We start from the raw sequence: 25,355 nt of genomic DNA, 5'->3' as shown, positions 1-25,355 counted from the left end.
AGCCCCTCAGGAAGGAACTGCTCAGGGTCCTAGGGAGCCCCCTACACACACACACCAGCACCTTCAGCTCTGGGTCACTGCTGGAGGATGGCTTCATGCCTCAGAGGCTCCTGTGACCCCAATGAGGAAATGTAGTAAGGTGTAACCAAATCACAGGTGCACACAGTCTTTGACCTGACACAGTCCCACAGATAGCCAGCCTGTGTGTGAGAGGACACACGGCAGCCATTCATCGCAGCAGTGTTTGCCCTGGATAAAGCCTGGAAATAACCTAAGTGCCCATCGGAGAGGGCTGGCTGAGGAAATGGAGGTCCAGCAGACAGAGGCACAGTGTGGGTCTGTGGGAGAAATGAGGAAGTGCTGGTGAATGGATATGGAGTAATTTCCATGCTGCCTTGCCAAGGAAAAGGGAAGGTGGGGAGGGCGTGCACGCTGAGCTTTCATTTGCGGTCAACTGATTGATTGTTGACTTTAATAGATCAGAGAGTCTGTTATAACCTCAAGGGAAGCCAGTAAGTGCAACTGTTAGGACAAAGAGAATAATAAAACCCGCTCACTTTTTCAAAGGGGAAGGGAATCTAGGTACAGTTTTGCTTATAGCTGTGTAGCTGATCTCCAGAGAGAGAAGCAAGAAACTGCTCATGTCAGTCACTCCAGAGAAAAGAAGGTCTCAGAGTCTGGGGGGGGGGGCAGGAGGGAGACATTTGCTGAGTACCTTTTGGTGTCTTTTGAATTTTGAATCACTTTTGTGTGGTTACCTGTCCCCAGGTGTAAGTGAATGTGGGAGGGCGGTAGGAGGCAGTCCACGGTGGTAGAGCTGAGAGGGAGGAAAGGATGGCAGGAGAAAGGTTCCTGATGCCTTTGGCAGTGGAGGATGCTGGGGTGGGGGCAGCTGACACCCAGGTTTCCGGAGCTGTTGTTCCAAGGGGGTGGGTGAGGGGAGAATAAGGAATCCCTGGAGCAGGAGGTCAGGAGAAAGAGGTCTGGGAAGAAGGGGAGGTTCTGGAGAATGAAAATGACCAAATTACATGTAAAATATATGATAAAGATCCCTCTATTGTGTATAACTATAATGTTCAAATAAAAATGTAAAAAAAAAAATAGAGGTTTGGGAGGATACAGGAGGATTTCAGTTTGAGCATATTTTACCTTTTTTCTCTTTGACTATCCAGGACCCCCTGTACCCACCGTTGGGGAAATTCCCCTTGTAGGTAACCGTGGAGGGAGAGCACCTCCCAGCATGGCCCCTGTGGGTGAGTCCTGGGCTCAGGTGCTTCCTCAGTCACCTCTGGCAGACGGTCCCATAACCCAGCCTCAGCTGTCAAGTTCTGGCCCATGCTAGGAGTTTTAGGGTTTGGTTAGTGATGCAGAGGACCCACTGATCCCCTAGAGCCCTGTTTCCCCTGCTTGGTTGATGAAGTGACTCACTACAAAGAAACAAGAGAATGTTTTGGGGTGATTGAAATATTCTGTATCATGATTGACATGGTAACTTCATTGATATATTTGTAAACTGATCAAACTATACACTTAAACTGTGCCTGTTGTGTTGCATGTAAATTATACCTCAATAAAGTTGATTCAAAAATATTTACACACTAATACATACATGACATGATAACAATAGCTCCAAAGGCAGGAGGCATCTAAATGTGTCTTTACAACGTCATGGAAGTGGCAAAGTACTAGTTTGTACAGTATTTGACTCTACAGTATGAGACCAAGGATTCATATTATAATCTCTAGGGTGACCAGTAAAAGTTGATGCAACTTTTTGTTAGAGGTAAAATAAAGCAATAAAATATGATTAGTATAAAAGGAGGTAAGAAACAGGAAGGAAAAGGACAGAGGATAGATAGGAAAACAAATAGTAATATGAACGATTTAAATCCAAATCCATCAATATTACAGTAGATGTAAAAAGACCAAATATTCCAACTAAAAGACAAAGAATATTAAACAGGAAGGAAAAACTATTACATGCTGCTTATAAGAATATAAGGATAGGAAAGATTTAAAGTGGAAAGATGAAAAATGTATATACTGTGAAAATATAAAAGTATTCATATACTGTGAAAACACTAACAAAACAAATCTTTTGCAACTATAATACTATTGCACAATTAAAACTTTTTTTTTCAGTACTGGGGGATTGAACCCAGTACTGAATGTATGCTAGGCCAGTGCTACCACTAAGCCACATATCCCCACTCTTTTTAATCTTTGAGACAGGGTCTCAAAGTTGCCCAGAAATTGTAGTCCTCCTGCCTGAGCTTCTTGAGCAGCTGGAATTACAGGTGTGGGGCACTGCACCTGCCTGCTCAATATCTCTAGGGAGGAAAGAAATGCAAACTTAAGACATAGGAACAGAACTGCCACTCAGTGGTAAGGTAATGAGAAGTGACTGAACACCAAGTGTAGCTGGACTCTCAAGTGCGGCTAGCGGAAGTGTAAGATGGCACAGGCTCATGGAAAACAGGGCCTCAGTCTCCCCTCAGGTCAGCACTCGCTCTCCAGGTGACCCAGCTTCTCCATGCCCGGCATCTGGCTCACGGCAGCAGGAATGACTTGCAGGGCAGCGTTCCAGCAGCTGGGTCCATAGTGGTGCAGAACCAGGAACCGCAAGCTCTGTTCACACAGGCTACAAAACAAATGGTCCCCAAAGAGAGTTGCTTAAGATAGCAGCATGCCTCTGTTGTCTCTCCTCCTCTCTGAGGGTCAGTCAGCAGGGCATGGGGCCAGTGACCATTCTCTCCTCCCTGTTGCTGGACACCCCAGCTCCACCACTGGCAGCTGGAAGCACTGCAGACAGAGCCCTGGCCCCCAGCAAGACGTCCTGGCCAGAAGCAGCCCCTCCACACAGGACCTCCGGGTCTCCAGAACCCTAGCTGAGTAAACCTCTATTCTTTATAAATTACCCAATCTGGGGGCCTTCCATTCTAGCAACAGAAAATGGACTAAGACAACATGCTTTCGGTTATATTTCAATTAAAAAGTCTGTGTGTGTATGAGTTTTGTAGTGCTGGGAATGGAACCCCCTTGCACATGCTAGACAAGTGCTTTACCATTGTCCTCAGCCCCAAAGGTTTTTTCTTTTCCCTTTTCTCTAAAAAAGAGATGCCACCAATATGCATCAGGGTGGGAGTGGGAGAAACATGGAGTCAGGGCAGGAGAGTTGGAGGGTGTGAATGTGGAGAGGCTTCCGGGAGGGGTAGCCACCACCACTCACATGCAGTCCAGTGTTGTAGAGGACCTGGAAATGTTCTGAGAAATGGGTCGTTGGGCCATTTTGTCCCACGCAGACATCAGAGTGTATTTGCACAAACTCAGACTGCTGCAACCTCCCCCGTGACAGGATCTCATGGAGCCACCATGGGAGGTTGGTCTGTTGACCCAGGTGTCACTGTGTGACTGTGGCTGTACTCACTTGACACACATATTTTTGTGCCTCTTCCAGGCAATTGCAGAACTTAAGCTTATATCATTTAGTGTCTTTTCCAAGCCAAAGCATTCAGAATTAGGTCTACAAAACCAAGGCAGGATCACAAGTTCAAAGCCAGCCTCAGCAACTTAACAAGGTCCTAAGCAACTTAGAGAGACCTTGTCTCAAAATAAAATATAATAGAGGCTGGGGATGTGGCTCAGTGGTTAAGTGCTCCTAAGTTCAATCCCTGGTACCAAAAAACAAAACAAAACAAAACAGAGCTGGGGCACAGCTCAATGGCAGAACACTTGCCCAGCAGCCATGAGGCCCCCAGGTTTGCCCCCAGCATTCCCTCCCAAAAGAATCAAAATTAGGTGTGAATAAAATAGATAATTGAAAATTAAAACAAATTTTCAATTCTATAAAGCAGCAAAACCCAGATAAAGTGCTATCTATATTAATGAAGTGTTGGTTGTCCTTACTTTTTGGCTAGGTTTTTGGGCTGCATTCTCTGCTCGCCTCTGTGATTTCTCCAGAGAGGATGGAGTTCTTGGTGTGGCTGATCAAGTTTTGTTCTTTGTTACTGCTAGTAAAGAACTTGGCAGCTTCCAAAACTGTTGCTAATGCTGGGCCAGGCGTGCTGGTCAGCCCCACCACGGACACAAGGCCCTCTCATGCAGGTGTACTTTGGCTCATAGTTTCGCAGGCTCCAACCTATGGTCAAGAGGACATGTTGTTTTGGGGGGAGGGGCAGTGCCCCATGGCAGAAGTGCCAGGTGGAGCAAAATGCTCACCTGATGGCTAGGGACTGAAAGAGGAGAGGAAGGGCTGGGGTCCCGCTACCCTTCAAGGTTGTGTCCCCCACCCTGAAGAGCTCCCACTCCTTTACCACAGGGCCAAGCTGGGGACCCAGCCTTTAACACGTGGGGCTTTGGGGAGGGACAAAATACCTGTGAAAACTACTTAAAAGACAATTTTACTTTGGCTCCTGGTTTCAAGGCCTCTTTAAGTGGCACTGTGCCCCTCTCGCCCCTTCATGGCTGCTTATTCACTCAGTGCACTGTCCTCAAGTTCCATCTGTGTGGCAGCCGGTGTCAGAATCTCCTTCCTTCTTCAGGCTGAGTAATACCCCACCTCAGGGCTGCACCACACTTGGTCTACTCCCCCATCTGGAACGGGGACGTGGGCGGCTCCTCCTGGCTGCAGGGACTGCTGCCACTATGGGCGTGGGTGTGCAGGGGTCCAGCCTCAGTATCCGGGGGCAATCTTATTTTAACTGATTTGAGGAACTGCCACAGTTTTCCACCCTTTCCAGTTGTGCATGTCTACCAGGGGGTGCAATTGCCCACCATCCGGATTATAGCTCTGAGCACTATCCTGCCTTGGCCTTTCATGTCACAGCATCAGTGAGTTGTCGCAGAAGGTGAAGGAGTGTGCATCCCCTGAAGCCATTGCTACATGATGACCAGTAACAGCTTAACCCAGGGCCTCACACAACCTAAGGGGGCCTCTACCACTGAGCGACACCTCACCCCAGGACTGCAAACCACACCCCTGTATTCCACTCCACTTCAACTAAACGTGTTCATAAGTGAGCTTCCCCTTAGCCAAGGCCCCCACACCTGAGTGCCTGGATCTCCCAAAACAGGTGGAAGTGAGATGGAGGACCAGCCGGATGGACCACTGGCTAGATGGGACAGGTACAGCTGGTTTACCACTGCAGCTAAGATGACTTATTATTTCAGCCTGCATAGAAACATCTCCTTACAGGAACCTCCCAGGGCCTTTGAAAAAGGCACATACAATTGATGTGCCTTGGTCCTTCAATTTTATTAGTTTCATTGTAAATTTGCCTCTATCAGGGACATTTAAAAAATATTTAACATAATCTCTATTTATGAACAAATTTCGAAATTCAGTCCTATGTATATTTGGTTTAATTTTGCTTTGGAATACGAGTCGATGGGGGAGGAGAATGTCCTTTGGAATAATCTGTCCCATTTGGAAGTAAAAGAAAACTGAAACTTCTGTACAGACCCATCCCCAGGTCCCTGTCACCTGTCACCCAGTGATGGGACTGTGTGGGACAATTTCTGGCCCTGGCTTGGGTGTAAGTGTGCAGGATCTCACCTCCTCAAGAGAAGGATGCTGACTACGTCCAGGGCAAACCTTCCATGAGTTGCCAGGTACCTAGGCCTCTGGCCCCAGCATGCCCAGCCAGCCACTTGGCCTTTTCTCCCAGGGTGTCATGAGTACCTGTGACCACCAGATGGCTGTGTTACCCACAAGGACACTCTGTGGCCCTCTGGTGGCCAACACCAAACCTAGGTCTTTGCTCCAGTCCAGGGTGCAGCAAGTCAAGTGGGGCTAGGGAATATAAAGCACCCACTGTGTGCTTCACAGACCCACCTAGAAGCTCAAGGAGGAATATGCAGATTCTGAAGCCAAAAGGAATTTTCTTGCATCACTGGGGATGAAACTCAGGACCTTATCATGCTAGAGCCTTGTCCCCTGAGTGACACCCCAATACTACAGAAGCACAGAAAAAAGTTCTCTTTCCTCTTGGTTAATATGGATCCAGGGGTGGGGGTGTCTCTTATTGGTAGAGTACTAGCCTAGCATGTGCAAGACCCTGGATTCCATTCCCAGAACCCCCCCTCAAAAGGATACATATTCGGGGCTGGGGATGTGGCTCAAGCGGTAGCGCGCTCGCCTGGCATGCATGTGGCCCCGGGATTCGATCCCCAGCACCACATACAAACAAAGATGTTGTCTCCGCCGATAACTAAAAAATGAATATTAAAATTTTTTTTTCTCTCTCTCCCTCTCTCACTCTTTCTTAAAAAAAAAAAAAAAAAAGGATACATATTCCAGTACTACCACTGAAGGGGGTCCCCTGATGTCATTCAGCATTCATGGCCCTGGCTAGAAGACAAACAGGGGAGATTACAGTGGTCAGAAGTACCAGATGGCTTTCCCACCACTCTTGCCTGTGGGATTCGACTTTGCCAATCAGCCACCAGTTCCTTTCCACTGTCCTGGGTCACTGTGAGGGCAGAACAGCAGTCTGTCCTCCCCCAGGTCAGTATATGATCAGTACATCAGTTGGACACAGGACAGCCAAGGGCTGGGTCTGGCATGACCTTAGTGCTTGAGGCTGCGGTGGAGGGTGCAGAACCCTGAGACACACCCCCAACCCTTTCTATTTGGAGACAAGGTCTCACTAAGTCATCTAGGATGGTCTGAAACTTGCGATCCTCCCGCCTCAGTCTCCCAATGTTGTTGGGATTACAGGCTGTACCACCTCGCCCGGCCTTGTTCTGCCTTCTTAAATCCATCCACAACGACGAGTAATTCAGAAATCATTTCAAAAATCGGGGGTGCCCATACCCCACCCGCTCCCACACCAGTGTGCCCCAGCTGCCAAGGAGGGGCTGAGCCTGAACAAGCAAAGGCTGCTGCTATTTAGTGTCCCTCCCTCACCTGGCTGACTGCTCCTCATTCTTTAGGTTTCAGCTTAGACTTCATCTTGACCTTGTGAGGTTAGTTTGGTGCTTGTCTTCTAAGCCCACAGCACAGAAGTCTGTTTAAGAGCTTACTGTATGAACTCCTGGGTTTGCAGGAGGGGGCTGAGGCCTGTTGGAAAAACAGAGCAATGTACTGGGCCTGGGTTTTCCTTAATGCTGCATTACTTGGTATTATGACAGGTGGATTCTTTTTCCCTTGGGGGATGGTGCTGGGAATCAAACCCAGGACTTCTTACATGCTAAGGGAGTGCTCTACTACTGAGCTACCTTTTATTTGGTAGCTGTCTCTGCTAGTCAAATATGGATGGAGGCAGGGTCTGTGGTCTCTTGGCTGCATTGTCTAAGCCAAGCACAAGGTCCAGCACATAGTAGGGAACATTTACTAAATGGTGCCTGTGTGCATGGTGCCTCCTTTAACCTGGTTCCTAATGTTTCTTGGCCTCTCTGACCTCCCTGCTTGGGTCCCAGACAGGACCAATTCTCTGTCCTCCAGAAGCTTGGTCTGATGCTCTGAGGTTGGCCCTTGTTTTCCCCTCAATCCTTTATTCTGTCCTTGGTTCCTGTGGACTTTGGGGACATTATTCTACTGGATGAGCCCTGATTGAGTACCCCCGTGGCCATCCCCTAACCCAGGGGCTGGACTGCATTTTAGGTTGGAATGAGCCACAGGCCTCGTCCACTCATTCAGAAAACCTTTCCTGAGCAGCTGCTCTGTGCCACACCCTGTGAAGACACTGGGTAACCAGACAGTCTCTGCCCTCAGGAAGCTGCTGCTTAGTGGAACAGAACAGCCAGTAAAAAAACAAGACCAGGTTCCATGATGGGGTGCATTTGGGTGCCAGAAACACAGAAAATAGCGCCAACCTAACTTTCAGGGTCAAGGTGAAGTCTAAGCAGAAACTTAAAGATTGAGGAGAAGTTGACCAGGTGTGGGAGGGAGAAGTTGTGGGGGAGTCACTAGCGACAGGGACAGAGTGAGATTTCAACCTAGAAAAATCATTCTTGCTTCCCCAAGAGGAGATTAAACAGAAAAAAACTAGAGGACCATCAGATTGAAGAGCAGGCTCACTAAAGTTCCAGGTAGTTTGGAATCAGCTTTGCAAGATGAGAAACTCAATTGCTTCCACAGCCATAGGTAGGGGAGCTGTATTTTGCAAAACAACAAATATTGCATCAATGTGCATCCAATATTTTATGTCAGCTCTATTGATAGTGACAAAGGCTTTGAGACTGACTCATATGTACCAGACTCACAGGGGTCTGGTGTAAATCCGATTTGTTAATTTACAACTGCAAGCAGGGGTAAAATATGCATGTTATTCAGATTCTCCTTTCTAGAAAAAAAAAAAAAAGTCATCATATGACTGTTTGGAGAGCACCAAATGAGAAAAAAAGGACATGAGAAGCTTGAAAGAAAATTTTATCTCAAGGTCAGGAAAATTCTGGAGGAGAACCCTGGCTTCACTACACAGAACCCCTTTTGTTGTGGCTGAATGCACAAGTCTCCCCTGCAGAGGCAGGCCAGGTCTGCTGCACCCTAGTAGGCAGCTCTGTTGAAATGCATGGTTTTCTTCTGGCTCACCCATCACCCTTTGCTGGCTGATTCTCATTTTGCTCACAGGGGATCCTGCTTCCAAGATCTGAGGTTCTCGGCTGACATACTGCACATGGAGTCATGCTGTTTTCCTTTTGGAATGTATTTGGTGGCCCAAACTTTGCCGTTTCCTCCCCCAGCCCTTTTTGTGCGTACCGGGGGATTGAACCCAGGGACACTCTACCCTGAGACACACCCCCAGCCCTTTCTATTTGGAGACAAGGTCTCACTAAGTCATCTAGGATGGTCTGAAACTTGCGATCCTCCCGCCTCAGTCTCCCAATGTTGTTGGGATTACAGGCTGTACCACCTCGCCCGGCCTTGTTCTGCCTTCTTAAATCCATCCACAACGACGAGTAATTCAGAAATCATTTCAAAAATCGGGGGTGCCCATACCCAAAGGGTTTCTTGATTTTTTTCTCCTGACATCCTCAAATCTAGTCCCTTCTTTCCACTCCCCGGGCTACTTCCCTGGCCCCCGGCCTGAGCGTCTCCGCCAGGATCCCGCGGCTTTTCGGCTGGCTGGCCCGAACCCCCTCTCGCCCTCGGACACACTCCCCACACCACACGAGAGTTCTTTTGAATACAAAACGGCCATAGTGCTCCCGCCGAAAGCCCTTCACGGGGTCCGGGCCTCACTCCGAAAAGGCCAAGTCGCCAGGCACGTCCTCTCCCAGCCGTCCGGCCTCCGACCCTTCGGCCCGCTCCGCTGGGCTTCGGGACCCCGCGCCAGCCGGAGTCTCGCCCATCTTCCCCGCCGGGTCGGAAGCGTGCCAGCACACGGCAGGGGCTTAGCAGTCTAGTAAGAGGACGCCAGCGCCCTGCCCAGAGCTCGGGATCTGCGTGCGGGAGACGAGGCGAGCGCCACTCCACGACGCCCGGCGGACTCGGGATCGGCTCGAACACTGCCCGCGGCGACTCTTCTCCACAGCAGGGGGCGTGCCAGAAGCCCAAGGCCCGCCCCCAAGCCCTTACTGGGTGGGATCTGCGGAAGAGAGCAAGTCCTGGTTCCGTATTGGCTAATACCGGAGCGAGGAAGGGGCGGAAACTGACTTCTTCCGGACTCCTCATTGGCTAAGATCTCAGTTCAGCCCCCGGCTTCTCATTGGCTAAAGTCGAGGGTGGTGTCTTAAAATCCTCCGGGTCCCGGGCTAGCTGGTGGGAGAGACGAGCCCCGGCCCCGCCCCTCGGACCAGCCCTCTTCGTTTTAAACAAAAAGTCCAAGACGCTGCTGTGGTTCACTCCAAAGTCTCCGCGGTTAGCCCGGGGCGTTTGCTGCCTGAGGCCTTGGAGCCTTTCTGAACCTGAGGCTTTAAGGATACGCGACAGGCGAGGGAGGCCGGAATGATTTCTTCACGGAACCATTGAGGCGAGGCCTCTGGGAGCGTTTTGAGGGACGGACCGTGGCGGGTCCGCCTAGGCGTGCAAGGATGGCGGCGGAGAAGACTGATGTGGGGCCGAGGGCCGCGGTCCCTGTGGATCTGCGGCGGGAGCGGCGCTTGGTGTGCGTGGAGTACCCGGGCGTGGTGCGCGACGTGGCCAAGATGCTACCGACTCTGGGCGGCGAGGAAGGCGTCTCCCGAGTATGAGCGGGGACTCTTCTGAACAGCGGGGGAGGGACCGAGTCGAGAGACAGTGGCTGAAGGGGCGGGGCCTCGATGGGAAATGTGGTTTCCCTGGCAACGGAGGCGGGGCCTGCGGCCAGTGGGCGGGTTTTCGTAGACGCGGGCCCTGGGCGCGCTCAGCACCCAAGGGACGCTGTGGGGAGGATCTAGGAGAGGTCCTGGGCCCTCTTCCGTCCCGTCTCCGGGCAAGAACAGCACCCTCGGCATCCGCGCCGCGAACGTGACCAAGCCGCCGCCCCGCGGCCTGTGCTGAGCCGCCTGGTCCTTTTGCTCCGGAGTAGAGAGCAAGGCCCAACCCCCCCCCCCCCCCGCCCCGGATTAAGAATTGCCTACCTGCCTGCCCGCCCCTGGGCTTAGAGGTGCATGAGCTGACCTCTTAGTCTGTGCCAGGCACGTTCTGGTACTTTAATTAAATTCCACCCACCGTAGAGCCTACGAGGGTGTAGGGTCGGACCTGCGCTTTATTTATTTATTTATTTATTTGTGGTTTTGGTGGTACTGGGGGTTGAACCCAAGACCTCAGGCATGGTAGACAAGCAAGCACTCTATCACTGAGTTACATCCCCAGCCCTTTAAAATTTTTGTTTTGAACAGAGTTTCTACTAAATTGCCCAGGCTGGCCTCACCTTTCCATCCTGCCTCAACCTTCCAGTAGCAAACATACCATATACCTGGTAGCTTCCAGGTGAAGACATCCAGCGCTGTGCCTGGCTAGTGGCTGCATTTTACAAGGGACTGATATAGTTTATTCAGGGTCACACAGCAAGTTGGGGCAGTTGGGAATGAGGCTCTCTGTATTCTTTACATGAACTACATCTTGAAATGTCTGTTCTTTAGAGAGGTTTTCTCTGAACACTATAACTTTAATTCCAGTCTGAAATTTTGTTTTGACATTTATTGTCTGTCTCAGCTCCTTGGCACTGAGGCTGTAAACTCCCTAAGAGCAGGAACCTCTCTCCTTGACTTCTGTACTCCTAATATTTATGAGTGCCTGATTCTTCTTAATTTTTGTCAAATGTATGATTGAATTTCATAACACTCTAATGAGTTAGATACTATGTTTTAATTCCTATTTCTTAAAGGCAGGTAAGAAAGGTTAGGTTCAGTATCTCTTGAATGACACAACAAGGACTTAACTCCTGTGTGTCTGACTCTAAACCACGTGTGAGCCCCTTGGGAAGTGCACCCCTTCATCAGACATCAGTTCTACTCATATTTCTTGAGCACCACCTCTATTCAGGCCCACATCTGCATTCATTTCCACTCCATCAGGACTCAGAGAAATGTGTTTTATGAGAACGGGATTCCCAAGGATTGAGGCTCTTGTAACCATTGTTCTTAGAGAGTTCCTGAGCATTTCCTGAGGGCCACACCCTGTCTGGGGTGCTGGGCAGCCAGCAGGCCAGCTTGCAGATGGTCTCATCCCTTGCTTCCAAAGGCACACTGAGTTCCTCTTTCCCAGTATGGGGCAAACTCTCATTCAGACTTAAATTACAGTGTTTACCCTGAGGTAGGCATGAGGAGGAGTGCTTTACACCTAATTAATTTAATTATTGTAATACTCCTGGAAGGTGGGTACTATTCTTAAGGTTTGCTTTGAAAGTTGTAGGTGACTGCTCCTCAGAGACAAGTACTAATTTAATCTTCTTTGGACCTAGACATATTTGCATATGAGACTGAAAACCATAATCAGTTCTGGCAGGGTGCATGGTTCCTGGAGTAGGTAGTGTTGACAAATCGCCCAACCCCATAAGCCTTTGTTACCTCAAAGGCAAACAAGGGTGATAGTGTTGCCAGAAGAGTCACATTATGCCCCCACTGAAGAGGCACTTGATAGATGGTGGCTTTTATTAATTGGAAGTTGTTATCTTTATAAGCCCTTAGAAGGAGGGAGACTATTTACCCTTCTTTTCTCTACTAGATAAGAGATTGAGCTGCTTGGGTTTAGAAAATGAGCCTTTTGGAACTAACAGCGCATCATGGAACATGAGCCTTCTGACCTTCCTCAGTCACCAACCACTGGCTGCTCAGCTGCCCTCTGCTTCCCTGTCTCCCTCCCCTCACTGCAGATCTATACAGACCCCACCAAGAGGCTGGAGCTGTACTTCCGACCCAAGGACCCATACTGCCACCCAGTGTGTGCCAACAGGTTCAGTACCAGCAGCCTGCTGCTCCGGATCAGGAAGAGGACCAGGCGGCAGAGAGGAGTGCCGGGGGTGGAGGCCTACTCCAAGGTCGAGTTTGACATGGAGATCCTGGGCGTCGTTTCTACCATTTACAAATTTCAGGGTAATTGACATCTCTGAGGCATTGGGTTATCAGGCCTGCTCTGGAGGCATGTGGGTCATCTGCCCAGTGAAATGCACATTGCAAATTACCAGCAAGCCTTAGAAATATTCATAGTTACAGCTGCCAGCATGTGCCCCGGCCTGGGGGCTGGCCTATGTGGAGCAGCAGAGCACAGGCACTGTCCTGAAGGCTACCTTCCTTCCTCCAGCCAGCACTCCCCTGGGGGCTGGAGGCACGTCACTGTCCACTCTTCTGTATTCTTTTTTTTTTTTTTTTAAGAGAGAGAATTTTTTTTTAATATTTATTTTTTAGTTATTGGCGGACACAACATCTTTGTTTGTATGTGGTGCTGAGGATCCAACCCGGGCCACACGTATGCCAGGCGAGCGTGCTACGCCTTGAGCCACATCCCCAGCCCTCTTCTGTATTCTTAAGAGAAGCCAGGACTCTGAGTGTTAGTGAAGCCACCTTGTGGGCCAGATCAGCCTGGAGGGCAGGCCTAATCTGTGCCCAGTGTTCTGGATCAGCATCTTGGTCTTGATGGTGTTGCTCTTGCCTCCCCTCTGGAGTCAGGCTGGTAATTACAGGAAGCCCCTGGAGGGGCCATAAGTGGGGCCTGGGGAGGTGGGGTAAGAAAGAGCACAGGCTTTGGAGTTGGGCCTCTCTGGGCTCTTCCAGGTTCTTTGGGCAGATGACTTGCTTCCCTCAGTCTCTGCCTCCTTGCCTGTTCAAGGGGACTGCAGAGCCCTGAGTTCCTTAGGCCTTGAGAAGATTCTGGAGATGGTGCTTATTAAAGGGCTGGGCCCGGCACACAGGAGGCGCATGGCAGATTTCCAATAAGCCTTAGAAATGCCAGAAGTTACAGATTCCAGTATTAAAGATTGAGGAGGGAAAAGGGAAGTTGAAGGGGAAAATGGGAAGTGGAGAGGAGACCAAAGCAGAGCAGAGCTGGGGTCACTTGGCTGCACTGGGATGCCAGTCACACTGTGGAAGCCGTGTTCCTCAGAGAGGGGGCATCCTCTCCTCGTGGTCCCTGAGATACCACACTTGACATTTCTCTCTCTAATTGAGCCAGCCTGTGCTGCTTAGTGGCCCTGGACTGGCAGCATTAGCCTCCGAACTTGGTAGAAGGTGGGTCCCAGGTGTTTCTTCCACAAGTTAAGAAGCACCACCCTGCCCCCCACCCCAGTCGCTTTTACGGGCAGTGATTCAGAGTGCGGGGAGTGTGGGAGGATGCTGCTTTATCTCCCACCTCCATCCTCCCTGGGGGGATAAGGGTGTTGTGTGGCAGCTGCCAGGTCCTAGGTGAGTGTCCCTGGCCATGGTGTCTGCCATCTGTCCTCTTCTCTTTCTAGGAATGTCTGACTTCCAGTACTTGGCCGTGCACACGGAAGCCAGCGGTAGGCACATGTCGATGTATGACAAAGTGCTCCTGCTCAGGCCCGAGAAGGAGGTGTTCTTCCACCAAGAGCTGCCGCTCTACATCCCCCCACCCATCTTCTCCCGCCTGGACACCCCAGTGGACTACTTCTATCGACCCGAGACGCAGCACCGGTAAGGACCCTGCCCCACTGCAGGGCTGGGGACAGAGAGCCCTGCGGCCAGAGGGCCTGGGTCCAAGGACTCATGACAGGAGGCCTCAGGCATGCCTCTCAGCCTCAGATTCCCACTGACAATAGTAGCTCTTGGGTTAAATTCCTTTCTTCCTTTGTTTCTTTCTTCTTTTTTTTTTTTCTCAGTAGTGGGGATGGCACCCAGGGCCTCATGCGTGTTAGGCAAGTGCTCTGCCACTGAGCTACATCCATAGTCTTTATATTTTATGTTGGGACAGGGTCTCACTAACTTGCCCAGGCTGACCTTGAATTTGTGATCCTCCTTCTTCAGCCTCCCCAGTTGCTGGGTTTTGGGGTGTGGCCACCATTCCAGGAGTTGGATTAAATTTTAAAAGCACATTTTATTAGCACAGTGTCGAATATAGCATGAGCCTGGTGATTCCCAGGCTGGCTCATTCCCAAGGACCACTACAGTACAGAGAACTTGTCAGTGGGACTTGAGGGTTCCCGCTGAGAAATATTCTCTGTGGTTCTGGCCCCTGATCATAGCTGACTAGCCACTCTCTGGACCTTGGGGTCAGCAGCAGCAACACTACCTGTGAACCCCAACTCTGACCCCTGCCCTTTCCACCTCCTCTGCCTTCCCTGTGGCCTTGGCCCTTTCATCCCAGGCAGACTTCACAGCCATCCTTGTGATCAATCCTGCCTCTGTCATCTCCCTTTGCCAGGCTCATCTGCAGGACTTTGGCCCCATTCACCCTTGCTATTGGCCACCTTAGGTCTGCCCCTGCAGCTGGAGGTTGCTTCTGAGTCTGCCCAGCCCAACCGTCTCCTGTGCCGTCCCAAGCTGGCCGTGCCTCTGCTGGACATGGCTCACTATGCACTTGGCTGTGGTCTGTGTCCTGTCACCCTGGAGTGTGAGCTCCTGAGCACAGGCTCTGGGCGGGCTTCTGCACCGAGGGGAGCCCAGGTGGGATGACTCCCAGCCCTCCCCCATATGCACATCCCTACGTGATGAACCTCAGCAACTCAAACGCAGATGGTCTTGACATAATTAGAGACCGGGGCGTTGTTGGAAAGGCAGGCCTGGGCATTATCAAAGGCTGGTTTTTCCCTAGAGGCCAGCCACACATTGAAATGAAGAAGTAGGATTTGCTTTGTGGAAAAGCCAGAGCTGAATAGAGTAGGAAAAAATAAAGAACATGAGTCTGAGACCACCTGCTTGAGATTGGTGACACTCGCCTACTCTGCTGCTGTCCCTGGCATCCCCAGGGTATTGGGCTGTGTGACTCACCAGGGCTCTATCACTCCATTTTGCTAATGAGGAAGCTGAGACCCAGGGTCCCCAGGCTGTGTGGGAAGCACCTAGTCCTGGTCTTGCCCATCCCTCAGGCCTTGCTTGGGGCTCAGTGCCATACTGACCTTATTTTTGTGTACTTTTTTTTTTTGGTACTGGGGATTGCTCAGGGGCATTCAGCCACTTTTTTTTTTTTAAACAAGCTCTGTCTTTTATTTTTTAATATTTATTTATTTTTTAGAGAGAGAGAGAGAGAGAATTTTAATTTTTCTTTTTCGGCGGACACAACATCTTTGTTTGTATGTGGTGCTGAGGATCGAACCTGGGCCGCACACATACCAGGCGAGCGCGCGACCGCTTGAGCCACATCCCCAGCCCCATCATTCAGCCACTTTTGCTGAGACTGGCTTTGAACTCATGATCTTTTGTCTCCTGGCAAAAAAATTTCTCCTCTTAGTGTGAGTTCTCCAAAGGAACAGTTTGGTCTGCTTCATTCTTTGCTGTGACATTGGTGCCTACACAGAGCTGGTCCTGAGTGAGGTGCTCTGAGAGTATCTGGGCCTCACTAGGAAGCATTGGGGGCAAGATTGGCACCAGCAGAAATGCAAAGGAGAAGCGCATGTGCAATGTGGCCCACAGGCGGCGACATCTGCCATCTATGCAGCTTCTGGAGAGCCAACTGCCAGTACCAAGTGGCACATGTCCGGGCACCTCCCTGGAATCAGGGCAGGCACTAGAACACATTCTGAGGCATCAAAATAAATTGTGGTGTATAATAGAAGCCTAGAAAATAGGAAAGTATGCAAGGTGGGCCCAGAACGGTCATCTCCAGAGGGTGGAGGACGGGAGAATCCCCTTTCCTAATTAAACATTTCCTTCAACAAATCCTGAGCAGGTGCTTACTGTGGACCCCCTGGGACCCCGTGGGGTGAGTCTCTGTTTTGAGTGGGGACTGCGGAGCATGAGCAAATGGACGGGGACTTCAAGGAGATAACTGGTGGCTGGGCGGGTGGGTGGGCTGAGGGCTCAAGAGGAGCTGGTGTTGGAAACCAAAGTCTGAGTGACAGAGCCAGGCAGGTGAAGATCTGGGAGAACGTTCCAGACCAGGGATTTGGCACATGCAAAGGAAGGACCGAGAGCTGGTATCCGAGGGCCAAGGGCTTGTGGGGTGTGGCCTAGACTGTGGCAGTGGCTTTGATCATAACCTCAGAGGGGCATTATTCTCTGCCCATAGGAAGATAAGAGCCAGGCACAGTGGCACATGCTGGTGGGCACAGTGGCACATGCTGGTGGTCCCAGAGGCAGGAGGATCACTTGAGTCCAGGAGTTCGTGGCAGCCTGGGCAACATACCAAGACCCCATCTTGAAAGCGAGAGAGGGCAGGAGGATGGGAGGGAGGGAGGGAAGGAAGGAGGGAGGGAGGGAGACAGTTTAAAAAATATGGTCGGAAGTTAGAGTAGAACTGTCTAGATCATTGGGAGTGATTCCTACTGCCCTCACTCCCTCGCTACCTGTCCCCATTCTTGCCTGGTGGCCCAGCTACCTGAAGAAACCACTTTGTGCCCCTCTACACACCTGCACCAGAGTCCTGCACCATGCAGATTTCAGGGTTCTCCTGCCGTGGCGCCCGTGTAGGGCCTCCTTCAGCTTCCTCAGTTGTCTCTAAAGCTACTCAGGAGCCAGAGGAGGGCTGTACACGTTGCTTTTGATTGATATATCCCAAGTCTATTTACTCTGTCAATCCCCTGTCCCCTTCCAACTATTTTTCTGATTGTGACAGGGGAAAAAAAAAATTGCAGAAACATACAACCAGAAAGAATCAGGTGGCACCAGCTCCCTGCTGAAACCTTGTGCAGAATAATGCATCAGGAGCCCCCCAGCTGCCCCCCCCCACCCCTGTGGGATTTCAGTGGGGAGGTGGTGACACAATTTAAATATTTCTGAAATGTTGTGGTTCCCCTCCCCCCACAAGCAATTTACTCTTTTTTTTAATTAATTTTTTTTAGTTGGGTTGGACACAGTCCTTTATTTATTTTTATGTGGTGCTGAGGATCGAACCCAGGGCCTCGCCCATGCTAGATGAGCGCTCTACCGCTGAGCCCCAGCCCCATAAAGTCAGAAACAAACAAATATATAAAAGAAGGAAGTGGACCACTTCTGTGCTGTGTCTGCAGGCACTGAGAGCAGCCCAAGTCCCTGTCCTGCCCCAGAAGGCAGCTGTTTCCAAGCCTCAGGGGTGGACTGAGGTGGGGGGTAGTATCCCTGGGCCGTGTTCCCTCCCTTGGGATTTATTGGTTTTCCACAGATGGAAAGAACCTGTTTTTTTCCCAGGCTGCTATCGATTGTTCTGTGCTGTTGCCTTCCTGGGTGCACTGGGCTGGCCGCTGCCTCTCGGCCCCTCCCTGAGTGCGGGCAGGCTGGAGGGCCAGCCTGAGGGACCCTCCATCTCAAGGGTGTTGAGCCCCTCTCGCTCCTCTCGGGAGCCTTCCAGGCTAGTCCTGCTGATTTTGCAGTCAACAACGCGTGACTCCTAACTCAGTTAGAATCATGGTGACATATGGCCCCAGCTGGAAGCCACCATAGGAGGCAGGAGGTGGGCAGCAGAGGGAGCAATGGGCCCTCTCTGCCTGGCCAGGCCTAAGTGCTTCTCCTCCAACCTCTGTGCCCCAGGGAAGGCTACAACAACCCACCACTCTCAGGTGAGAACCTGATCGGCCTGAGCAGGGCCCGGCGCCCCCACAATGCTATCTTTGTCAACTTCGAGGACACAGAGGTTCCTGTGCAGCCACTGGAGGCTGCTGCGCAGACATGGAAGAAGACCTGCACCAACCCTGCAGACCGGGAGGTGGAGGAGGCGCTGAGGAAGGTGGGCTGTGCCCTGCCAGCCCACGGGCCCCTTGCCCTGACCCCGTTTACCCAGCTGCTCCCGTCCCCTAGCACTGTGGCTTGGCTGTGCTACCCAGTAGTACGCGGGAGCTTTTCACCACCAGATGTAGCATCTGAAAGCCTGCCCCACAAGTTCTGCAGTCCTGAGGCAGGGAGTTCTGGGGGTGCTCGAGTGGCCCCTGGGGTAGCCAGGAGGGTGTGGTGCTTGAGTGAGACCCACGTGGAGCTGGCGTCATGGCCTTCCGGCAGCCCTGGATCCGTTGCAGCCACGTGCCCATGGTGCCTCCGCCCCGGGTGGAGCTGGAGCTGGTGCCGGCCACTACACTTGTCCTCTGGCTGTGGTGCTGTGGGGACAGGGTCCTCCCGACCAGCCCGCTTCCCTGGTTAAGCTGAAGTCACCCTGTCCCCTGGCACTGCTGAGAGACGGTCGGCCCCGCTGCGTTTCCAGCTGTCCTCTTCCAACTATTTTTCTGATTGTGACAGTAAACTGTGCTTGTTAGGAAAAAAAAAATTGCAGAAACATACAACCAGAAAGAATCAGGTGGCACCAGCTCCTTGTCCTTGTGGTGTCACAGCCCAGGCACCCACCCTCCGGGTTGGGGCTGTGTGGGGTCCTGGGGCTCCAGCACACCCCCTCACAGGCCTGCACCTGCTGCAGTGTGAGCTGTATGAGGACAGGGCCATGTCCTGTGGCTGTTCCAGGATCCCAGGCCCCATAGTTGGACCTGCACATGCAAGGCTCCAATCTGTGCCTCAGAGAGGGAGGGGTGGAGGAGGGAAGGGGTGACTGAGCAGCAGGTGGGTGAGTGCCTGTGTGCTATGGCCTGCTCCCATGGCTGCCCACTGGAAGGGCCTGCTGGGGCTGGGTAGGAGCGTGGGGGCCACTGGTACTTACCATAGGCTCTGCCCTTGACCCTCCCCAGCTATTTGACATTCGTCCCATCTGGTCACGAAACGCTGTCAAGGCCAACATCAGCGTCCACCCTGACAAGCTCAAGGTCTTGCTTCCCTTCGTGGCTTACTACATGGTAAGTGTCAGCTAGCCCAACGCTCCCCTCGGTTCCCACCAGTGTGATCCTTGATCCCTGACACGATGTCTTAGAGCCACAGCAGAGCAGGGGACCCTGTCTCCTGGCACCCTTCCCCCTGTCCTGCACCCCAGATGGCTTGTCAAAGCCACTAGAGAGGTTTCCAGCTGCCCACGTCCACGACGCACTCACAATCCCCAGTAACGTTTGGCCTGTCTGGAGGATTCAGGGTGAAGTAACTCCCTGGCTCGTGGGTGAAGGTTGTGTGCTGTAGAATGACCAGATAGTGAGAGCTCTCAGGGACCAGGTGCTGTGTGAGACTGGGGGCCCATCCCCAGGGAAAAGCCCAGGCTCAGAGAGGTGATGTGACACATCAAGGTTCTGCAAGGCCACCTGGGGCCTCAGCCATCTAGCCACAGGTCCTGGACCCCAACTACAGTGCCACCTGCTTCAGCTCCTTGCACCGGAGTGGGGCAGATTCATCCCAGGAGGGGGATGGAGACGAGGTGGCATTACTGAGGTTTCCAAAGGTGCCAGAGGAAAGGGATCTTACCTGCCAAGGGTCCCATGTATGGGGGAGCTGCATACGATGCATACAATGTGACCAGGACTTTGGTGAGAGCAGAAGGAAAGCCAGTTCTCTTGTTCTGTTGGACTCCAGACCCTGGAGAGTCACCATCTGTCACTTAGCATTGGTGTCTTAGCATAAGTCCTTCAGTGGTACCACCCAGATAGAAGATGGCCTGTGCACCAGGACAGTGCTAGCACTTGGCCCTGTGCCAGCCCATGTTAGGGGCTCCTGGTCTCAGGTGACTCCCAGAACCTGGAGGAAGATGCTCTGTGACCTCCATTGGTGGGCAGCCTGAGGCTTTGGAGGCAGGGTGCCTGTCAAGGTGACTGAGCCCACGTATGCAGAGCAGGGTGGGCGTTCAGAGTCCTGTCCCCAGCTCTCAGGGTCCGCTGCCTCAGCACAGGGTTTGGTCCCTGCCCTGACACAAGGGACTTGGGTTTTGGCCCACCTAATACTTGCCTTTTCTGTCTCCAGATAACGGGTCCCTGGAGGAGCCTATGGATTAGATTTGGATATGACCCCCGAAAACACCCAGAGGCCAAGATTTACCAAGTCCTCGACTTCCGACTCCGCTGTGGGATGAAGTATGGTGAGCTGTGAAGAGCTCTGCTCCCCATCCCCTCTGCCGCCTTCTGTCCTGAGCCTTCTCTTTTGGTGTGAGAGTCTGTGGGTCACAGTAGCAGAAACAAAGGTCCTAGCTTGTCCTTGTCACTGCTGACCCTCATCTCTGAGCCACAGAACCTAGTTTGCAGTTCCACAGTGACCTGTGGTCATGTGACATGAGGCCTGCCCTGCTAAGTGTCTAACCCAGGACCACAGCAGGACCCCACGGGTGTCAGTGCCCATTCCCCTATGGTGTGGTGGCCTGGGTCTGCTTTCACAGGAGCTGGCCTGTGAACCATAAAGCCCTAGCTGCCATCCGGGGGGCCTGGCACCTCCCACATGCCCACCCTCATCTGCAGGATATGGCTCCGGTGACATGCCTGTCAAAGCAAAGCGCAGCACCTACAACTACAGCCTTCCCATCACTGTCAAGAAGACACGTAAGTGCCCAGGCCCATGCGTGCAGCCAGCAGGAGGGACACTGGGGTGGTGGGCACTGGGGTGGCAGGATGGGGCTCACTCCGGGGTACTACTGGCCCTTCTCCTGGTGGCACAGGAGGGTGTGCTGGATGGTCTTCGCAGTCTCCGCCCGTTTGCCTCAGCCCTGTCCTTGCCCTGTGCAGCCACCCAGCTTGTCACCATGCATGACCTGAAGCAAGGCCTGGGCCCGTCGGGGATAGCCGGCCCCCGGAAATTGGCCTCCAACAAGTACAAACTCAAGGTGGGTGTCCCAGAGCCCAAGGAGGGCAGCCCACCGGCTGGGGTGGAGGCTGTGGGCAGGGTTGGCATTGTGGGTGGCACTGGGAATGGCTTGGTTGAGGTGGTCCTCTGCCTGCCTGCCTTGGGACCTTCCAGAAACTGAGAGTGAGAACTCAGGGTATGAACCCCCCAGAGCCATGGGGATTGAGAGCCCCGTGGCAGAGAGGTGTTGACAAGTCTCTCGAGAGGGAAATCTGATCCAGCAGCTGTGTGTGGCTGCCCCTCATGAGCCTGGGCCCCACAGAGGCCTGTAGCTGCCACCTGGGTGGTGGGCATCGGGCACACATGTGCTGCAGAGCCAAACCAGAGCTCTGGGGCCCAATGGAGGCTGGCTGGGAGCTGGGAGGGGCCAGCTCACAGGTGCACACTGTCACTGGTGTCATCTAGCAGCCCTCAGCACTTCCTAAGCCTTCCACTCCCGGGCTGTGTTGCTGTGAGGTGGTCCTAGAGAGGCCAGCAGGTGCCCCACCCTGAAGGCCTGCCTGGGGGAGGGTAAGTGTGAGGCTAGCAGGGGCAGCACGCAGGCCCCTGCGCCCCGCCTGCTGGGTGTTCCAGACCTTAGCACTCTGCTGGGTGAGGGTGGCTGTGCCAGCCTGAGGGAGCCTCCTTCCTCTCAAGAACTCAGGCAGTTGTCCCTGTCCCCAGAACCCATGAAGCCCTGCCTTCCTCCTGAGACATCAGGGCAGCATGCAGGGGACATAGAGTGACCAGCAAGCAGCAGTCGATGAGGAATGGATGGCCAGGTCCTGAAGGAAGGCACAGAGGGCAGAGGCCAGCACGGGCTGCTGCCAGCCCCGTGCTGTAAGCTGGCGGCTTCCCCATGGCCTCCTTACCGCTCTCCCAGAACCCCCAGGGAGTCAGCTGGCTCTGTCACATCTGCTCCCCAGCTCTGCCTGTTTGCCCCCTGGTCTTGGTGACCAGCCTCTTGGAGAGACCCAGATCCTGCAGCCTGGGCCTTTCCCACTGCCTGCCCCGGGCTCTGGCTAGCTGCCGTTCTCTCCCTGTCCCCAGGACTCAGTCTACATTTTCCGGGAGGGGGCCCTGCCGCCCTATCGACAGATGTTCTACCAGCTGTGTGATTTGAACGTGGAAGAGTATGTACACAGGGGCCTGTGGGACTCTGGGCAGTGTGGGGACGTCCCTGGGGACCAGCGTCTCTGCAGCCCTTCCCCTGGGTGCTGGCATGGAGCTCTCAGCAAGAAGATCTGCACTCGAGTGGGTGTTGCTGAGGGCCCTGCCTCAGGCCCCAGCTGTGCCAGCCTTGACTGTGCCTGGTACCAGGGCTGGGCCTCTGTGGTCTGGGGTACCCTTGCTCTGCAGTCCTACCATTGCCCACCTGAGGTCCGTGACACAGGTCCTAACTCCACAGCCAGTCAGAATTCCAGGAACCTTTGGTCCACTTGTGCTTAGTGATGTCCAAAAAGTCTGAGGAGTGGGGCACTGGGATAAAGGTAACGGGGCAGCAGGTGAAACGGCTTCTAATCTGAGAAAACGGACTCCTGCCAGAAAAGTGTGTGTGGCACACACCCAGCTCACGTGCAGCTGGGGCCAGGGTCTCGCAGGTTAGGACCTGGCTGGGAGCATGTGGCCCCTCCACCTCACTGCCTGGCTGCCCTGCAGACCACACCAAGGGCTGTTGCTCAGCACAGTGCCACCTCTGCCAAGATCATCCCCAGCACCCTGAGAGAAACCCTGCCAAAACTGCCCCCTGCATCCTGAGAGAGACCCTGCCAAGACTGCCCCCTGCACTCTGAGAGAGACCCTGCCAAGACTGTCCCCAGCGTCCTGAAAGAGACCCTGCCAGTTTCCCACACCTCTTCCTGCCCACAGGTTGCAGAAGATCATTCACCGCAATGACGGGGCAGAGGACTTGTGCACAGAGCGGGATGGGTGGTGCCTTCCCAAGACCAGCGATGACCTGAGGGACACCATGTCCATCATGATTCGGCAGACCATCCGCTCTAAGAGGCCTGGTAAGAGCATGGGGTGAAGGGAGGCCAGCTGGGAGGGAGGCCTGGAGAACCAGGACCTAGTCCAGGTGCCAGTGTCCCAACTGAGGTTGCCTGGGTGGAAGTCATGGCCCTGGGCCTTGGGCCCTGGGTCCAAGGCAGAAGCAGGCAAGGATGGGGCTCCAATCCAAGGCCTCTGCCTGATGCCCTGACCTCTTCTCCATCCTCCAGCCGTGGATGGGCTGACTCTGCCCTGGCTTCTTCCACTGTGGGGAGCAGGGACAGGAGGAGCCTGTGGCCCATTGCTGCTCTGCCTTCCCAGGCTCCTTCCCCAACTGGGGTCAGGGCTGGCCACTGGGGAAGCAGGGCCAGCACTTGCTGGGCTATGCTTTGAGGAGGCTGGGAGGGTGATGGGGCCTCTGGGGCTTTTCCCAGGATAGGGCCAGAACAGAGGCTCGTGGTCTTGCTTAAGTCACGGACACAGCCCGTTTGGGAATCCAGTCAAGGCCGCACACCTCTCCCAGAGATGAAGGTGGGCCTGGAGGCCACCCGTGGCTCTGCTGGGACAGAGGTTTCAAACCTGCCTGCTTCCGTGTCCCCTGGGATGCTTGTTAGACTGCAGCTTCCTGGGCCCCCAGTGCTTCCCACAGCAGCCAGTACCTAGCACGGGGAGCAGGCTCTCAGCAGCCCTGCATCCCGTTGAGGGCCACCTGCGAAGCCCACATGGGACACACTGTGTGATTTCCTCCTGGCCCAGCACTCTTCTCCAGCCCAGCCAAAGCTGACCGTGCAAAAGGGCAGCTGATGTTCGAGTCTGGGGAAGATGAAGAGGAGGAAGAGGAAGAGGAAGAAGAAGAGGAGGACTTCAAGCCCTCGGATGGGAGTGAGAACGAGATGGAGACGGAGATTCTGGACTACGTGTGACAAGACCCTCATCCCCAGGCTGACCAGGGGACTGGTGTCCATCCTGGTGTGGGAGCCATAGCAAGCTGTGGTCCCCACTGTCATCCACAGTAGCAAGGCTGGCCCCAGAGGCCCCTCTGAGGAAAGCTGGAGTCCCAGAAGGACAGGCCCTGGCCCTGGCTGTGGCCTGCTGCTCCGTGCTACCCTTTTCTCTGGATGTTTGGAGACATTCCTGGCTTCAGCACTCATAACACAGGCCCGAGTGTGGCAGGCTGAACTGGTGCTCATGACCTCTGGCTGAGGGAGAGCCAGCGGTGGAGATGTGCACTGGCACAGCCGTCCCAGCAGGGGCCTCGTGACTGGTGGCAGAGATAGCTACCGCAGTCCACGTCACAGATGGCCAAAGACTGCCCTCGGGGCTCCCATAGTGCATCAGTAGTTCCTTCACTCACCCGGTGAAGTGCTGGTAGTTCTGGGACAGTTGGCACCGGCCTAAGCCCCTCGTTTGGGTGAGACGAGGACATTGGGAGTAGCCCAAGGCTAGGCTTGTTCCTGACTTCCAAATGGATATGATCTTCAGAAGTTCCCAGAAAGAGTTCTTGTTGTGTCACAGCTTCCCCGTGTGGACTCTCCTGTCCCTGCAGAGCCCGCCTCCTGTGCCCCGGGGCAGCAACACCAAGGCCCTGAGCTGGATGGGCTTTGGCCTGCTTTTCTGTGTGGCTATGAGTCCCTTCAGCAGCATGGCAGGCAAAATAGAGACACATTAGTCTCAAAACCAAAGGCCTCAGACCAGCCCCATCCTGCTGACCAAGTTCCTGGGAAGTCCCCTCCCATGACAACATCAGGAACCCAGTGGCTCAGCCCAAGTGGCTAGGCCTGGGAGCCAGCTGCGCAGGGAAAGCAGGCCAGGTGGCCCACTCCCTGCAGCTGGGAGAAGCTCAGCCCAGAGGCGGAAACGGCCCCTGCCTAAGGATAGGCCGCCCAGGCCTGGCCCAGCCCCTTGCCACAGTTTCCCTCAGGAGCAGCTGGCCTCTGCCAGGTCTCCGCTGGGGCCACTCCCACTTCGTCTGCATCACTAACCCCAGTCCTCAGGGAGGGCCTCTGGGTTCTGATCCCATCTTCCCAGGAGCACCTTGGTCCCTGTGCAAATCTGGGGAGGTACTAGGACGGGGCCCCCAGCACAACTAGGCCTTACCCTCTTCCCCCAGAGCCTAGGACAGGGCTGGTCCTGCCTCAGGTCTGCCCGACTAGAAGGGCTTCCCAAGGTCTATCAAATTGTGAGAGGTATGGTGGTTTCTTCCTGGAATCCTCCCTTTTAAATAAAATCTTTTACTATGAAAAATGTCA

General features: G+C 53.4%; 1 protein-coding gene and 2 long non-coding RNA genes across 3 annotated transcripts; 1 reads left to right on the top strand and 2 right to left on the bottom strand.

Annotated features, from left to right (window-relative positions):
* Positions 1-1,480: 1,480 nt before the first annotated feature.
* On the bottom strand, positions 1,481-6,196 carry LOC125619626. The gene is made up of 2 exons (XR_007351147.1): positions 3,907-6,196; positions 1,481-2,641 (listed from the first exon to the last, which is right to left on the bottom strand). It is a non-coding gene; the product is annotated as an uncharacterized LOC125619626 (long non-coding RNA).
* A 74-nt stretch (positions 6,197-6,270) lies between these two features.
* LOC125619625 lies at positions 6,271-9,675 on the bottom strand. The gene is made up of 2 exons (XR_007351146.1): positions 6,815-9,675; positions 6,271-6,603 (listed from the first exon to the last, which is right to left on the bottom strand). It is a non-coding gene; the product is annotated as an uncharacterized LOC125619625 (long non-coding RNA).
* A 77-nt stretch (positions 9,676-9,752) lies between these two features.
* Positions 9,753-25,355, top strand: Gtf3c5 (general transcription factor IIIC subunit 5). Its single transcript, XM_015497391.2, has 11 exons — positions 9,753-10,128; positions 12,240-12,459; positions 13,815-14,013; positions 17,980-18,175; positions 19,119-19,223; positions 20,269-20,383; positions 20,757-20,837; positions 21,021-21,118; positions 22,168-22,250; positions 22,987-23,129; positions 23,863-25,355. The coding sequence occupies exons 1-11, from the start codon at positions 9,976-9,978 to the stop codon at positions 24,027-24,029; spliced, it is 1,560 nt and encodes a 519-aa protein (XP_015352877.1). The 5' UTR covers positions 9,753-9,975; the 3' UTR covers positions 24,030-25,355.

This window comes from Marmota marmota, unplaced genomic scaffold (genome assembly GCF_001458135.2).
Source record: "Marmota marmota marmota unplaced genomic scaffold, marMar, whole genome shotgun sequence".
Classification (NCBI taxonomy): Eukaryota; Metazoa; Chordata; class Mammalia; order Rodentia; family Sciuridae; genus Marmota; species Marmota marmota.
This window is presented reverse-complemented; position numbering and strand designations above follow the sequence as displayed.

What these genes read in the sequence shown, in the direction of transcription:
- Gtf3c5 (XM_015497391.2), top strand. Translation starts at nt 9,976, where the DNA reads ATGGCGGCGGAGAAGACTGATGTGGGGCCGAGGGCCGCGGTCCCTGTG. An exon ending in GCGAGGAAGGCGTCTCCCGA is followed by an intron (nt 10,129 to 12,239) that starts GTATGAGCGGGG and finishes CCCTCACTGCAG; the next exon opens with ATCTATACAGACCCCACCAA. An exon ending in CATCCGCTCTAAGAGGCCTG is followed by an intron (nt 23,130 to 23,862) that starts GTAAGAGCATGG and finishes CTCCTGGCCCAG; the next exon opens with CACTCTTCTCCAGCCCAGCC.